At 47.5% G+C, this 17,591-nt stretch overlaps 3 gene segments (V, D, J or C); all 3 read right to left on the reverse strand.

Moving 5' to 3' along the window:
- Positions 1-3,178: 3,178 nt before the first annotated feature.
- LOC132225680 (immunoglobulin heavy variable 1-46-like) lies at positions 3,179-6,134 on the reverse strand. The segment is given in 3 exon segments: positions 3,179-3,377; positions 5,696-5,963; positions 6,045-6,134. Coding segments are annotated over 3 exon segments (513 nt in total).
- A 2,991-nt stretch (positions 6,135-9,125) lies between these two features.
- On the reverse strand, positions 9,126-9,914 carry LOC132225681 (Ig heavy chain V region MC101-like). The segment is given in 3 exon segments: positions 9,126-9,200; positions 9,426-9,745; positions 9,829-9,914. Coding segments are annotated over 3 exon segments (441 nt in total).
- Positions 9,915-12,941: 3,027 nt separating this feature from the next.
- LOC132225682 (immunoglobulin heavy variable 1-3-like) lies at positions 12,942-17,557 on the reverse strand. The segment is given in 5 exon segments: positions 12,942-12,998; positions 16,126-16,218; positions 16,758-16,996; positions 17,078-17,144; positions 17,483-17,557. Coding segments are annotated over 5 exon segments (531 nt in total).
- Positions 17,558-17,591: the final 34 nt, after the last annotated feature.

A 17,591-nucleotide genomic window follows, 5' to 3' on the forward strand; every position in this document is an offset into this window, starting at 1 on the left:
GGGGTCCCCAAAGGTGTGGACGGAGTCGTCGAAGAAGGAATGACACGGAGACAGCATTCAGTTGATCAGCAGCCTAGCCAGGATCTCCAGCCAGGTTCTGGTCTCGATCTCCAGAGAGGTTCTGCTTAGGATCTGCAGAGAGGTTCTGTCCAGGTTCTCCAGTCAGGTTCAGTCACCAGGTTCTAGTCAGGCTCTCCTGCCAATCTCCGCAGTCAGGTTCAGTCCAGGATCCCCTGCCATGCTCTCTCGCCAGGCTCTGCCTCCAGGTTCCGAAGCCAGTCCCTGTCCAGGATCCTCCGGCATGCTCTCTCCAGTGAAGTTCTTCTGTCTCTAGAGAACGTTCTGTGTAGGTTCTGTGCCTAGGCTCTGTCTCTCTTGGTCCTGTCTTCCAAGCCCTGTGTTCTAAGTTCTGTGTTCTGAGTTCTGTCTTCTTGGCTCTCTTCTCAGTTCTGTCTCCTGAGTTCTGTGTCTTTCTGTCTTGTTACATCTGTATTTATACCAGTTGATTCAATCCCATCAATCTCTATTCCAAAGGTTAGGGCGTTTCTTATCTCCATTCCAGTGAGTAAAGATTATGTAGCTTAAGCATGATTGTTCGTAGTTAAAGTGATTAATTACCCGTCTGGCACTTAGTTAAGGGGTTTTATTCCTTCCCTAAGTTCAGGGGAAAATCCCTACCTGGGGAAACAACCTTTCTCAGAGGTGACCTTGGTTAAAACACATAGTGCCAAGAAGGTGAGCAAACATATTAAGAAAAGTATGCCATATATGCCAGGTCCCTTGAAACAGCAAGCATGGACCGGCTCCCGGCAGGGGCAGTTTTCAGGATTGAGAGTCCTCCTTCCTGGGGTTTTGATGAGGACCCAGGGGTGCTGCCCCAGAGGAACATAGATGGGGATTCCTCTCACTCTCCTTCACTCCCCGTGGGCCATGTTGCCTTTCTAGGTTTTTCAAATGTGGCTTTCAGTATATTGAGGTCCATCTCTTCTACAACTAATCTGCTAAGAATTTTAATTCTGAAGTAATTTTAAAATTTAAAGGCTTTATTCAGTATCTATTTATAGGATGGTATACTTTATTCTTCATTTTGTGGATGAGTTGTAGCACAGTTACTGATTTACCTATTTTGATGCATCCTTGGATGCTAGACTGGTATCTCACTTCATCGTGGTAAATGATCCTTTCAGTGTGCAGTTTAGTTTCCTAGCATATCTTTGAGGTTTATGCATGTAATTTCATCATGGATATTGACCTGTCATTTTTGTTTGTTTCTACTTGACTTTGATATGAGTGTAATGGTCACCTCAAGAAATCTGTTTGGAACTGTTGTCTCTTTCCTTAATTCTTGGAAGAGTTCAAGAAGAGTTGATAGAAAGTTATCAAGTCCTATTTAAAATTCTGGTAGAATTCACGCTTGAGTCCATTTGGTCCTTGACTTTTATTTGGTGGAAGGTTTTCAGTATTAATTCAACTATATTTTAAAATTTGTAGCAATGTAGCAAAGTTGGGATCAAATTCCTAATTTGAGCTCCTACTAAGTGGACTGAGAAATACAACTGTTGAACTTCACTAGTGTGGCCAGTGTTGAAATGATAGTTGCTTGCAGACCTCATATTTATTTCATATGGCATCCAAGACAATGAAATATAACCCCATTTTTTATTTTTAAACAATTAAAAAGAAATATTTCTTTATTGATTTCAGAGAGGAAGGAAGAGGGAGCGAGAGATAGTAATATCAATGATGAGAGAGAATCATTGGTTGGCTGCCTCCTGCACGTCACCCACAGGGGTATGTGCCCTTGACAGGAATCAAACCCAGGACCCTTCATTTTGCAGGCCGATGCTTTATCAACTGAGCCAAATTGGTTAGGGATAACCCCATTTTCTAATATAGAATTCACAAAGTACAGTGTATAAGGACATGAATGGTTTTGTATTACTGCTCATGTGTGAATGCATATCTTTTCCAGAAATGAGTGTGTGAGTGTGTGGGTGTGTGTGTGTGACTGTGTGTGACTGTGTTTGTAACTCTGTGTGTCTTTGTGTCTTATTGTTTGTGACTGTGTGTGACTGTGTATGTGACTGTTTGTGTGTGTTACTGTGTGTGTGTGTGACTCTGTGTGTGAGACTATGTGTTGTTGTTGTTGTTGTATGTGTGTGTGTGTGTGTGTGTGACTCCGTGTGTGTGGCTATGTGTCTGTGTGACTCTGTGTTTCCTGGGCAAGTAGTAAGAGGACTGTATGGGCGCAGGGGTACCATGGATGCTCCAGGCTTCCAACATGCTCCCGATGCACATCTCACACAGAGTGAAGCTAGAAAACCTTGGATCCAGGAGAAAAGGTGGAGGAGGAGTTCGATGATGCACATCCCAGCCTCAGGGTCACCTGTCCCGGCTGTGGGGTTAGCACTGCTTCTTAATGGACAGCAGGGTCCCCGTGTGTGGGTGGATGTGGGGCTCCCTGTGTTTGGTGCACTGAGCTGACAGCTCTTCTGGGGAATCAATGTGGACCCAGAGGATGGATGAGGTCCACATGCCCTGAGTGAGCTCAGGCCTTTCAGCAGAGGGAAGACTCTGTGATTTCCCTGGACCAGGAGGGGGAGGGCACATGGAGAGTCAGACACTGAGGGAGCTGTGACCCCCAGGGAGGGATGCAGAGCTGTGCACACAGCCCTATCTCAGCAACCCACCTGTGGAGTTCACACTTATCGCGAAACATTGAAAAGACAGTGAAAAAAGCCACTTTTAGAATTTGTGAAGGAGACTTCATGAAGGCAAGTCCCTGTCACTGCCAACATGTCACCTGCAAACACAATGTCCCTTCTTCACTGTTGTCTGCAGGGAGAACATGAGAAGGAAGGGCCATCCCTGGAGGCAGCTGAGAGCTTGAGAGGAAATCCCTGAGCCCAACAGGAAGGCCCTTCCCTCCCACCTCCATCTGTCCCTGCTACTGGGGCTGCTTTCTGTGCTGTGGGTCCTGAGCACCCCCTGGTGTTCTGAGCGCCCCCTGCAACCCAGGCCTGCTGTCTCCTCAGGGAGGTTTGTGTCTGGGCTCACACTGACTTCCCCTCATTGTGTGTCTTGCACAGTAATACACAGCCGTGTCCTAGGTGGTCACGGAGCTCAACTGCAGGGAGAACTGGTTCCTGGCCGTGTCAGCAGTGATGGAGATGTGGCCCTAGAAGGCTGGGTTGTAGCTTGTGCTCCCTGTCCAGTACCACATCCACTGCAACACTTTCCCCGGGGGCTGGCGGATCCAGTTCCACCAGTAACTGCTGGTGACTGAGCCCCGGACACAGTGCAGGTGAGGGAGAGGGTCTGTGAGGGCTTCACCACTCCTGGGCCCGACTCCTGCAGCTGCACCTGGGACAGGACACCTGGGACAGAGTGAACACAGTGAGTCCTGTGCTCAGATTTAGGATCCCCACCTCCTCACGTCTAAGCTCCTGAGCCACTCACATCTGGGAGCTGACAGCAGGAAGAGGAAGATCCACATGGGAGTCATGTCTTGCAGGTGAGGTCCTCGTCCCCCAGATAGTATTCTCCAGGGTGAGGAGGCCCTGCATTTAAGTTGACGCCAACTGTGTGTGTGTCTGGTGGCCATGTGGGCATTTGCATATGGGAGGTGTCTGCACATACAAAGGGCAAGTGGTGAGGGAGGTCCTGGTCTCTGGGGCTTCTCCTGGAAGGAGGTGCTGACTGTGCCCTCAGAGAACCAGGCCCTCCTTGGGGTCCTGGTCACTGTGCCCAGCGACCCTCTTTCCACACCAGGGGCTATGCTGCAGGAGGGGGTCAAGAAGTAGGATGTGGGAATAATCAGTGACTCCTTAGGGATAACATCAATATAGATATAGATAAAGATATAGATATTGATAGATATAGGTATAGATATAGCTCTAGATATAGATTTAGATATAGGTATAGATATAGCTCTAGATATAGATTTAGATATAGGTATAGATATAGCTCTAGATATAGATTTAGATATAGGTATAGTTATAGATATGGATTTAGATATTGATTTAGATATATGTATAGCTTAACTATAGATGCATTTGTAGATATAGATATTATTTTCTTTATCCTTACTTGAGGATATTTTCATAGAGAAATGGATAAGAGATATAGAGATAAAGATGTAAATGTGTTTGTAACACTTTGTGTCTATGTGTCTAATTGTTTGTGACTCCGTGTGTGACTGTGTTTGTGTTTGTGAGTGACTGTGTGTATGACTGTGTGTGTGTGTGTGACTCCGTGTGTGTGACTATGTGTCTGTGTGACTGTGTTTCCTGGGCAAGAAGTGAGAGGATGGCATGGACGCAGGGGGTCCCATGGATGCTCCTCAGCTTCCAACGTGCTCCCGTTGCACATCTCACCCAGAGTGAAGCTAGAAAACCCTGGATCCAGGAGGAAAGGTGGAGGAGGAGTTCAATGATGCACATCCCAGCCTCAGGGTCTCCTGTCCCCGCTGTGGGGTTAGCACTGCTTCCTGATGGACAGCAGGGGTCCCCTTGTTTGGATGGATGTGGGCTCCCTTTGTTTGGTGCACTGAGCTGACAGCTCTTCTGGGGGTCAATGTGGACCCAGCGAGGATGGGTGAGGACCACCAGTCCTGAGTGAACTCAAGCCTTTCAGCAGAGGGAGGGCCCTGTGATCTCCCTTGACCATTAGGGGGTGGACACACGGAGAGTCAGACACTGAGGCAGCTGTGACCCCAGAGAGGGAGGCAGAGCTGTGCACATCCCAATCCCAGCAGCCCACCCATGGAGCTCACACTCATCAGGACAACATTGAAAAGAGGGTGAAAAAAGCCACTTTCAGAATGTGTGACGGAGACTTGGTAAAGGAGAGTCCCCGTCACTGCCGAAATGTCCCCTGCAAACACAATGCCCTTTCTTCAATGTTGTCTGCAGTGAGAACATGAGAAGGAAGAGCCATCCCTGGAGGCAGCTGAGAGCTTGAGAGGAAATCCCTGATCCCAACAGGAAGGCCCTTCCCTCCCACCTCCCTCTGCCCCTGCGGCTGGGGCTGCTTTCTGTGGTGTGGGTCCTGAGTGCCCCCTTAATGCAAGGGCACCCCCTGCAGCCCAGACCTGCTGTCTCCTCAGGGAGGTTTGTGTCTGGGCTCACACTGACTTCCCCTCACTGTGCCTCTTACACAGTAATACACGGCCGTGTCCTCGGCTCTCAGGCTGCTGAGCTCCATGTAGGCCTTGCTCATGGACTTCCGGAAGCTGGTCCATCCTTGCTTCTTGACACATCTGCACAGCATATGTTTCAAGGGACCTGGTGTATATGGCATACTGTTCTTAATATGTTTGCTCCCCTTAGCGCTATGTGTTTTAACCAAGGTCACCTCTCTGAGAAAGGTTGTTCCCCAGATAGGAATTTTTCCCTGAAGTTAGGGAGGGAACAAAACCCCTTAACTAAGTGCCAGGCCTGCAGTTAATCAAGCTTAAGTTACATAATCTTTACTCCCTGGAATAGAGATAAGAAATGCCCTAACCTTTGGCATAGAAATTGATAGGATTAAAATCAACTGGTATAAATACAGATGTAACAAGACAATAAAACACAGAAGCTGGCTGGAGATGCTGGCTAGAACCTGGCTAGAGAACCTGGCTAGGCTGCTGATCAACTGAATGCTGTCTCCATGTCATTCCTTCTTTGCCGACTCTGTCCACACCTTTGGGAACCTCTGGACCTGCTGGGGTTTGACCCCAACAGTGCACTTATTTCTGGTCATGGAGACTCTGCCTTGGAACTTCTGTGCGTAGTTTGTGTTTCCATTATAAGGGTTAACCCTCCCCACCCACTGAAGCCCCTGTCCTGGGGCCTGACGCACCCAGTGCATCCAGTAGCTGGTGAAGGTGTATCCAGAAGCCTTGCAGGAGACCTTCACGGAGGCCCCAGGCTTCCTCACCTCAGCCCCAGACTGCACCAGCTGCACCTGGGAGTGGACACCTGTGGGGAAGAGACAGGAGTCAGTGGAATCCCCCTTGACTCTCCCTGGACTCTCCTTCACCCAGGACAGGAGCCCCTTACCTGTCACCATGGCCACCAGGAGGAGGGTTCTCCAGCTCCAGTCCATGCTGAGGGCTGTGCTGTGAGCACTTCTGTAGGGGAGGGTGTGGCTGTGGGTGATGCCCTCAGGGCACAGACTTACCCATATTTAACCTCGTCTACCTCCTCTCTTTTGCATATTCATGAGGCAGAGTATTTAATAGCTGAGGTCTTGACCCCACCTGAGAGAAGATGGGTGACACAGGGACCATGTTCAGTGTGTGTCTGAGGGTCCAAGTCCTAATTCTTTTTCTTTAAATTAAACCTTTATTGTTGAAGGTATTACACATGTTCCCCTTTATTCCCATTGACACCTTATAGCCCAGCCCCAGGTGCCCAGGTCTTCACCATTCTATTGTCTGTGTCCCTGGATGATGCACATATGCATACGAGTTTGTTGGTTGACCCCTTCCCACCCTCCCACCCAACCATGACTTCCCTCTGAGATTCCCCAGTCTGCTCCATGCTTCCAGGTCTCTGGATCCATTCTCTTCCTCAGTTTATTTTGTTAATTAGGCTCCACATATCAGTGAGATCATGTGATACTTGCCTTTCTCTGACTGGCTTATTTCACTTAGCATGATACTGTCCAGGTCACTCCATGCTGTTCCAAAGGGAAGAGATCCTTCTCTTTTCTGCTGCATAGTATTAGGTGGCATAAATATACCACAGCTTTTTTATCCACTCAACTGCTGAAGGGCGTATGGACTGTTTCTAGATCTTAGCTATTGCAAATTGTGCTGCTATGAAGATAGGGGTGCATAAATTTTTTCTGATTGGTGTTTGGGGTCCCTTCACATATATCCCTAGAAGTGGTATCCCTGGTTCAAATGGCCGTTCCATCTTTATTTTTTTGAGGGAACTCCATACTGTGTTCCATCATGGCTGCACCAGCCTGCATCCCCCCAGCTGAGTAGGAGGGTTCCCTTTGCTCCACATATTCACCACTTGTCATTTGTTGATTTCTTGGTGGCAGCCATTCTGACAGGTGTGAGCTGATACCTCATTGAACTTTTAATTAGCATCTCTCTGATGGTCAGTGACATTGAGCATTTTTCATATGTCTCCTGGCCATGTGTGTGTTCCCTTTTCAGAAGTGTGTATTTAGGTCGTTTAGCCATTTCTTAATTGGATTGTTTGTCTTCCTTTGGTTCAGTTGTCTGGGTTTCTTATACATTTTGGATATTAACTCTCTATCACATGGATCCTTGCCAAATATGTCCTCTCCTACTGTGCGTTCCCTTTTCATTTTGTTGATGGTTGATTTTTTTTTTCTGTGCAGACTTTTTTTTTTTATTTTGATGGATTCCCATTTGTTTATTTTCTCCTTAGTTTCCTTTGTCCTGGGAGATGTATCTGTAAACACATTGCTATGAGAGATGTCTGAGATTTTGCTGCCTATGGTTTCTTCTAGGACTTTTATGGTTTCCCAACTCATATTTAGGTCTTTTAACCATTTTGAGTTTAATCCTGTGTATGGTGCATGTTCATGTATTGTTTTGGGGGTTTTTTGTGTGTTTATCTGTCTAATTTTCCCAACAATATTTATTGAAGGGACTGTTGTGACTCCATTGTATGCTCTTGCCTCCTTTGTCAAATATTAATTAAGCATAATGTCTTGGGTAGACTTCTGGTTTCTCGGTTCTGTTCCACTGATGTATATACCTGTTCTTGTGCCAGTACTAGGCCGTGTTTATTTTAATGACTTTGGAGTATAATTTGATATCTGGTATTGTGATCACTCCACCTTTCTTATTCTTTCTCAAGATTGCTGTGGCTAATTGGGGTCTTTTTTGGTTCCATATAAATTTTTGGAGTATTTGTTGTAGATCTGTGAAATATGCTGTTGCAATTTTAATAGGGATTACATTGAATTTTTAGAGTTCTTTAGGTAATATGGACGTTTTAATGATGTTAAATATACCAATCCATGATCATGGTATAGTTTTCCACTTGCTTATATCTTCCTCTATCTCTTTATTCAACATCTTGTATTTTTCTCAGTACAAGTCTTTTATCTGCTTGTTTAAGTGTATTCATAAATATCATAATTTTTTGATGCAATGGTCAATGGGACTGTTGGTTTCCCTTTCTGAGAATTCATTATTGTTATATAAAATTACCAGTGATTTCTGTACGTTAATTTTGTATCCTGCTACATTCCTGAATTCATTTATTAAATCTACATGTGTTTGTCTATGTGTGTAGTCTTTAGGGTTTTCTATGTACAATAAAATGTCTTCTATGAATAATAAGAGTTTTACTTCCGCCTTTCCAATTTGGATGCCTTTTATTTCTTTTTCTTGTCTGATTGCTGTGGTAAGGAGGGAAGTGCAGGAAGTCCCCTCTGTCCTGCAAGTGCTAGTGAAGTGAAGGTGGAGCCACTACAACACCTATGCCATGGAGGCTGGGAAAATGCTGAGATAGATCAACAACCTCTCAGGCAGCTCAACCTGGGTTATTATCCCGTTTGAGTCCTCAAAGGACTGATCTACAGAGGATCCAACACCGTCATTATGGAATGTCAAACTTTTGCCCATGATTTTAAGTAAAAAAGATTGGAAAATTGTAAAGCTGTCTCCTTAACCAAGGGATCTCCAAAGTCAGTTGCTTGTCGAAATGAGATGATTTCCAATGAACCGTGTTAAACGTCCCTATGAAACTGCACGGCATGGGATGCGCACACTGCTGTCATCTCCCATCAGTGCTGGTGTGACACCTATGGGGAGAGAGCTGTGGTCATTTCCTGTGGCACCAGAAACAACAAGTCCTGTCCCCTGTACAGGGGAGGTGACCAGGGGGAAGCCCTCAAGGGCCCTTTGCATCATTCAGATGGGTCCATCCGGCTTCCACTGTCCCCGGGACATGCACCTGTTTATCTACTGTGGGCCTGACAGAAGGAAGGACCCTATGGGGACAGGAGGGCATGTGGGTCAGACCCTGAGCTCAGCACCCAGGGGCCTGGGCTGTGCTGGGGTCTCTCTTGGTGGGAAAGTTTCCAACCACAGGCCGCTGAGAGCACTGAGGATGGTCTCTGTGGAGAAAGAAAAGCAGGAAGTACAGTCACGTGGTAAGGAGAGTCCCCATCACTGCCCACATGTCCTCTGCCACCAGCAGTGCTACCCCCTCCTCTGGGGTCTGCAGTGAGAAAGCGGGAAATTACAGCCTCAGAAAAAGAGCAGGAGCCATCCCTGGAGGCAGCTGAGAGCTTGAGAGGAAATCCCTGTGCCCAACAGGAAGGCCCTTCCCTCCCCACCTCCCTCTGCCCTGCACCTGGGGCTGCTCTCTGTGCTGTGGGTCCTGAGTGCCCCCTGAAGCCCAGCCCTGTTGTCTCCTCAGGGAGGTTAGTGTCTGGGCTCACACTGACTTCCCCTCACTGTGTCTCATACAGTAATACACGGCCATGTCCTCGGCTCTCAGGCTGTTCAGTGTTAAGTAAACTTGGCTCTTGGACGTGTCCCTGGTGATGCTGAGGCGTGATTTCAGTGTTGGGTTGTAGGCTGTACCTCCATTACCCCACACATCCCCGACCCACTCCAGCCCCTTTCCTGGAGCCTGGCGGATCCAGTGTACACCATAGCTCGTCAGAGAGAATCCAGAGACAGTGCAGGTGAGGGAGAGGGTCTGCGAGGGCTTCACCAGTCCTGGGCCCGACTCCTGCAGCTGCACCTGGGACAGGACACCTGGGGACAAGGAAGATCACTCCTGTCAGTCACCTGCAGTCACAGCCATCCCACGAGCCCTGTCTGACCCCTGAGACCCTCACCTTGGGGGGCCGTCAGCAGGCACAGGAGAAGACCCAACAGCCTCATCTTCTTCTAGACCACAGCGCTGCCTTCCCAGAGACTCAGCCCTGTGTGAGCTGTGAGCCTGAACAGCCCAGGAGAGTATGTACCCTGGAGCTTTAAGAGAAATTTGCATGTGGGGCAGCCTTTCCTATAAGTGGAGGGACTGAGGTTAGGCTGCCCTGGTCATTCTGAAGTCCCTCTTCAGGCATCACTTCCCTTGACCTCACTCACCTTGTAAGTCAGGGACAAGGGACAACCTGGGTCATGAGCACATTGTCATTAGGTCAAAGAATGGCCTAAACTCTCTGAGAATACGAAGAAATTGTGGACTTGATGATTAGGTTACACTTTTAACTTCTCATGCATCTTTTGAACAGGTATCAAGGGCATTAGCATTTGTTCAGACCATTTCTGAATCTCTAAATATTATTGGATCCAGCATTTCCAGATTTTTAAAATCTAATTTTATGGAAATAATTCCTACCATTGTGCAAAAAATAAAAATGAAGGACAGCCTTTCTCAATAGGTTTTATCTTAATATATGATGTTATTTTGATCTGAGAATCTACCTTCCAAGTACAGAAAGGTGAGACACCTGTGAATCTTGAAGTTGGAAATTTTCTGATTGTGTCTGCAGATTCCTGAGCAAACCATTTGATATGCAAGCTCATGGCCTATTGCAGATACCCCCCCCCCTAATAGTTACATCAGAAATAGTCATGACTTTAAGCAGAGAACAGACAAGAAATAAAAGCAGTGATCGTGTAGGTGCACAACTCAGAATCATTCATATGTTGAAGTGATATGGCAGCCTGTTAAGTGACCTGATTTCTCATTCTAGTGTTATCAGTGATGTTGGGTTCAGAGTGAGGGGAATTGGAGAATTCCTAGCAAACATTTTCTCACAGGAAAGGGAACTTCAACCCTGTCAGGAATCCCTCACTCCCAGCCTCCCTCTCTCCTGTCCCTGGTGATGCTCACTGTGCTCAGAGGGTGGCTGGCTCTCCCCCTAACATACCACAACCTTACTGTGCAATGCACACATTCTCCCATCAGGCACAGGATTAGGAAAATATTCTACTGCTAAGTTGTCATTTAATTTTCTTGATGGAATATTTGGTGGAACAGATATTTTTACTTTTATTAAAGTTCAGTTCATCAGTATTTTCTTGGATGGACATGTTTTGGGTGATTTTTACAAAGAATTCACCAGAAGAGGCTGGGCTTCCACGGCCCATGTGGCTTGGCTACAGCAGCCACAGGGGCTGGAGCAGAGGAGCGCTGCTGGGAAACTAACAGAAGGCCCAGAAAGAAGTGAAGTGTAGGGATGATATTGACAGCTCATGTCATCGTAGGAAATTCCTGAATAATGATGAGCAGGAGTTGATTGAGGTCGAAATGATAAAGATCATGCAGGCAGGGATCAAGAGGAATAAGGAACCTGTCACTGCAAACTTGTGAGAATGAGACCCCTGTGTCCAACATGCACATTCTCACAGTGTCTCTGTTCTAGAAGGTGACACCTTCCCAGGTCCAAGGTATTCCCACTTGGACACCTTTGGGTTGATTAATCACATGATCTCACCATGAATCACCGAAGTTGCATAAGTCCTTGGGGTCCCATTTATGAAATCTCTCAACCCTCACTGGGAAGAGTGGACATTCCTCACTGGAGGAGCCAAGGGGACAGTATGTCTGTATGAGGAGCCTTCATTCCATTAGACCAGGGCTCCTGACTCAGTTCATCATCTTCATTGTAAACATAATCATCATCATCACCATCATCATCATCATCATCATCATCATCATCATCATCACAATTTGCTTACTTATAATCATTCTTCTCGTTTTCTATGAACATGGTGTTTGTCTACACACAGTGACTTCGTATAAGGAAACAAAGCAGGCACCTCCTCTTCAGATGCCATTAGGGATTGAGACCCCAAAGGCCCAACTGTAAGTTGACACAGGCCTTTGAAAAAGCACATGACAGATCAGTGGGAAAGGAAAGATTCCCCCCAAGACATTGGACTGAGATTCCTTTCCATTTCTATCATCACCATCACCACCATCATCATCATTGTCAACATCAACGTCACCATCATTTGCTTACTTATAATTATTACCTATAATTAATTATTCTTCTCATTTTTTACATGTGGTTTTTGTACAGACATAAGGACCTATTTCTTAATTTTTGCTCAATGTATATAGTTGTTAAATACAATGCAACTATATTTTTTTTGTTGGACTTCTAACAACTGAGGGCTCATTGCTGCCTCTTCTCCATCTGCCCCACACACTGGAATTTGTAAAAGAAATCATGCTTTTCTCATTGGAAGATATTGGGAGATTGAAACCACACAAGTTCCTGGAAACAGAAATCCTCCCTTTCTACCACCACCTCTCAAAATAAAAGCCCTGAGCCCAACTCCTTTCCACTTTCCATCCAAGCAGGTATGACTTGCTGAGTGATCCTTCCTGTGCTTCTCAGGGGTTTCAATCAGGAGCATAATAAGCATTCCACGTCTCCTTGGTGTGTGTGTGTGTGTGTGTGTGTCATGAACATCTGCACCAGCTGCTCTGCCTCTAATCCTGCATGGTGTCCACTCCTCTGGGTGCTGTGAGCATGAGGACAAGACTAGGACTGTCACCCTGTGGGTCCATTTTCTGTAGCTTTGGGTTCACACACATGTGGGGCCCACGGTCCAGCATTCAGGGGAGCTGCACTGTTGAGTCATTGGAGCCTCCTGTTAGATTCAGGTGACGAGGTTCAGAAGCTTTGAGGATAAAACTCATTATGGCCCAAGTGTGCATGAAAGACACTCTCAACCTTTTGTTCACAGGAGAAAGTTGCCTCTTTACAGCAGACTTTCTAGCTTAGAGACTCAGAAATCAGCAAAGAATCAGGATCCAGAGGTTCCCTGAGGGAAACTGTGACATGAAGAGGAAACCACACAGGAACCAGCCCAGACCTCCAACTGCACCTGCTGCTGGGATGGTCCTTGTGTTCAGGGACCCTGAGCGCACCCTGGTGGTCAGAGACCTTCCTGCAGGGAGGTTTGTGTCTGGGCTCACTCTGACTTCCCCTCACTGTGTCTCTTGCACAGTATACACGGCCATGTCCTCGGTGGTCAGGGAGCTCAGCTGCAGGGAGAACTGGTTCTTGGATGTGTCTCTGGAGATGGAGGTTCGGCTCTTGAGGGAAGGGCTGTAGTTAGTGCTCCCACCATAAGTTCTGTACCCGATCCACTCCAGCCCCTACCCTGGGGACTGGTGGATCCAGCTCCAGTAGTAAGGACTGGTTGTGATGGAGAATGCAGAGACAGAGCAGGTGAGGGAGAGGGTCTGTGAGGGCTTCACCAGTCCTGGGCCCGACTCCTGCAGCTGCACCTGGGACAGGACACCTGGGACAGAGAGAACACAGTGAGTCCTGGGCTCAGATGCAGGGTCTCCATCTCCTCACGTCTAAGCCCTGAGTCACTCACTTCTGTGGTCTGACAGCAGGAAGAGGAAGAGCCAAATGGGAGTCATGTCTTGCAGGTGAGGTCCCCGTTCCCCAGAAAGTATTCTCCAGGGTGAGAAGGCCCTGCATTTAAGTGGACGCCAACTGTGTGTGTGTCTGGTTGCCATGTGGGCATTTGCATGTGGAGGGTGTCTGCACATACAAAGTGCAAGAGGTGAGGGAGGTCCCAGTCTCTGGGGCTTCTCCTGGAAGAAGGTGCTGACTGTGCCCTCAGAGAACCAGGCCCTCCTTGGGGTCCTGATTACAGTGCCCAGGGACCTCTCCTTCCACCTCAGGGGCTATGCTACAGCAGGTGGTCAGTAAGTAGGATGTGGGCTCAATCAGTGACTCCTTAGGGATAAAATCAATGAAGCTCTGTATCCATGTATATAAATATAGATGACATAGATGATATAGATATAGATATAGATATAGATATAGATATAGATATAGATATAGATATAGATGATATAGATGATATAGATATAGATATAGATATAGATATAGATATAGATATAGATATAGATATAGATATAGATATAGATATACAAGAGGCCCGATGCACAAAGTTTGTGCAAGGGGCTTGGCCCCCCACTGCCTCTGTCGCTTCATCCAGAAGGTCATCTGGTCTAATTAGCATTTTATGCTTTTATAACTACAGATCATTTAGACGTAGATATGGAGATAGACTTAGATAGACCTTCTTTTCTTTATCCTTGCCTAAGAATATGTTCATTGATTCATAGCTATAGATGTAGATGTAGAGATAGATATAGAGATAAAGATGTAGATGGATTTTAGATGTACATAAAAGTATAGATATAGATATTGTTTTACTTATCCTCAACCAAGGATACATTCATTCATTCTTAGAGGGAAAGTAAAGGAGACAGAGAGAGAAGGAATGAGAGAAACATTGATGTGAGGGAGAAATATATCTCAGTCACCTCCCATATATGACTTTACTGTAAATCAAATCTGCAAGATTTTTATGTATTTATTTATTTATTTGTTAACATTTTTTAAAAAATATATTTTATTGATTTTTCACAGAGAGGAAGGGAGAGGGATAGAGAGTTGGGAACATTGATGAGAGAGAAACATAGATCAGCTGCCTCCTGCACATCCCCTACTGGGGATGTGCCCGCAACCAAGGTATATGCCCTTGACCAGAATCGAACCTGGGACCTTACATTTCTCAGGCCAACGCTCCATCCATTGAGCCAAACTGGTTAGGACAACATTTTTTAACATTGAGTTTATAGAGGAAGGGAGATAGAAATAGAAGCATCAATGATGAGAGAGAATTATTGGTTGGCTGCCTCCTGCATGCCCTACACTGGGGGTGTTTCCTGAATTCTGGACATGTGCCCTGACTGGGAATCGAATGGTGACTTCCTGGTTCATAAGTCAATGCTCAAACAGTGAGCCATGCTGCTTTGGCTCCTCCTGCATTTTACTATTCACAGAACTCCCTGTGTACCTGGGCTCTGGCAAGCGAGACGTTGGCAACATCATAGGTGACCAGACCCCAGCCCTTGCCTGGCTGCCCTCTGATCCCAATGGCCACGTACTTATCCACTATGATGCTTTGCAGCTCATGGCCCCCTGGAGGTTCCTTCAGCACAGGTGTGAGCTGTTGGAGGTGCTGTGAGGTCATTGCTCAGTTGTGTCTCTACCTGGCACAGGCGGAGCCCCCATAGCCTGAAATTACATGTGGGCACTACACTTGGGCTAGGCAGGGTACATGAGGTCACTTCAGGCCACCTGAGTGGCCCTGACCCTGGCATCTCAGGGAGAGCCTGGCACAGGAGATGGAAATAAGGGGATTACATGGGGGTGCTTTTAAGGCAAAACCTACAAGGGCCCAAGGAGAGGGCAGACGCAGCCACAGGCGATGTTCTGTGCAGGCCTCATGGGGTGAGAGTGTGGGTGACACAGGACAGAGTGTGGGAGGCAGAGGGTGAGGATGGGGTGGTGTCTGTGGAGCTGGAGGCACAGCAGAGGTGGGTGGGACCATGTCTCCCTTCAGCAGTTTCTCAGGATGCAGGTGGATTCTCCAGGGGAAGCAGGACAGGTGTTGGGACACATCCCCTGGGATCAGGTTCTGAGACCCACAGGAACAGGGCCCAGCAGGGTTGTGACAGGGCCTGTGACTGGGCCTCTTTCCTGCTTCTTTCCCAGCACACCCTGAGAGATTGGTCCACCTCCCAGGCTCACAGAGAGGCAGTGCCTGCAAGTTCTGACCCTAAACCTCCACGTGCAGCCATGTCAGTGAGAGGCAAGCAGCTAAGTGCCCCCAAAGGGCTCCTCCTGGGCAGAGCGAGGGGCTGATCACCCTCAGGTGAGGTTTGGGGCCTGGACTCTGAGTTTCCCCTCTCAGCACTGCGTGGAGGGTGGGGGACGTCGCTCTCAGTGAGGGGACAGGAATCTCTACAACCTTTTACTTGTCAACCCATAGAGCGACCATCAGGGACATGGTGACAGGAAGGGCACTGATGAGAAGTCGACCAGATTGGACACACAGTCACTTCCTGCTTTTTCCTGCAGAGAATCTAATTAAAGACACAAAGAAGGAAGCAAGAAGGGCCCCAAGGACACTAGGAGGGAAGAAAACATTGACCCCAATAGGAAGCCTGCACAAGCCCTACAACGACAGCCTCTGAGCTGGGACCCTGGGTTTGTGGTCCTGAGCGCCCTCTGGTGTCCTGGACGCTCCCTGCAGCCCAGCCCTGCTGTCTCCTTAGGGAGGTTTGTGTCTGGTCTCACACTGACTTCCCCCACTGTGCCTCTTGCATAGTAATACACGGCTGTGTCCTTGGCTCTCAGGCTGCTGAGCTCCATGTAGGCTGTGCTCATGGACTGCTGGAAGCCGGTCCATCCTTGCTGCTTGACACAGTCGCTGCAAGGAAGATACATCTGCACAGCATGTTTCAAGGGACCTGGCGTATATGGCATACTGTTCTTAATATGTTTGCCCCCCTTAGCGCTATGTGTTTTAACCAAGGTCACCTCTCCGTGAAAGGTTGTTTCCCCAGCTAGGGATATTTCCCTGAAGTTAGGGAGGGAACAAAACCCCTTAACTAAGTGCCAGGTGGGTAGTTAATCACTTTAACTATGAACAATCACGCTTAAGCTAGATAGTCTTTACTCCCTGGAATAGAGATAATAAATTCCCTAACCTTTCGAATAGAAATTGATAGGATTAAAATCAACTGGTATAAATACAGCTGTAACAAGACAATAAAACACAGAACCTGGCTGGAAATCCTGGCTAGAACCTGGCTAGAGAACCTGGCCAGGCTGCTGATCAACTTAACAGTGTCTCCGTGTCATTCCTTCTTTGCCGACTCTGTCCACACCTTTGGGAACTCCTAGACCTGCTGGGGATGGACCCCAACAGTGGACCTGTTTATTGTCATGGAGACTCTGCCTTTTAACTTCTGTGAATAGTTTGTGTTTCCATTGTAAGGGTTAACCCTCCCCACCCACTCAAACCCCTGTCCTGGGGCCTGTCGCACCCAGTGCATAGCATAGCTGGTGAAGGTGTATCCAGAAGTCTTGCAGGAGACCTTCACGGAGGCCCCAGGCTTCCGCACCTCAGCCCCAGACTGCACCAGCTGCACCTGGGAGTGGACACCTGTGGGGAGGAGACAGGAGTGAGTGGATTCCCCCTTGACTCTCCCTGGACCCTCCATAACACAGGAAAGGAGCCCCTTACCTGTCAACATGGCCACCAGGAGGAGGGTTCTACAGCTCCAGTCCACCTGAGGGTTGTGCTGTGAGCACTTCCGTAGGGGAGGGTGTGGCTGGGTGATGCCCTCAGGACACAGACTTACCCATTTTTAACCAGGTTTACCTCCTGTATTTTGCATATTCATGAGGCAGAGTATTTCATAGTTGAGGTCTTTACCCCACCTGAGACAAGATGGGTGACACAGGGACCATATTCACTGGGAGTCTGAGGGTACAAGTCCTAATTCTTTTGTCTTTAAATTATACCTTTATTGTTGAAGGTATTACACATGCCCCCTCATCCCCCATTGACACCTTCTAGCCCAGCCCCTGGTGCCCAGGTCTTCACCATCCTATTGTCTGTGTCCCAGGATGATGCACATATGCATACGAGTTTGTAGGGTGACCTCTTCCCACTCTCCCACCCGACCACGATTTCCCTCTGAGATTCCCCAGTCTGCTCCATGCTTCCAGGTCTCTGGATCCATTCTCTTCATCGC

This window comes from Myotis daubentonii, assembly GCF_963259705.1.
Source record: "Myotis daubentonii chromosome 1 unlocalized genomic scaffold, mMyoDau2.1 SUPER_1_unloc_1, whole genome shotgun sequence".
Taxonomy (NCBI): Eukaryota; Metazoa; Chordata; class Mammalia; order Chiroptera; family Vespertilionidae; genus Myotis; species Myotis daubentonii.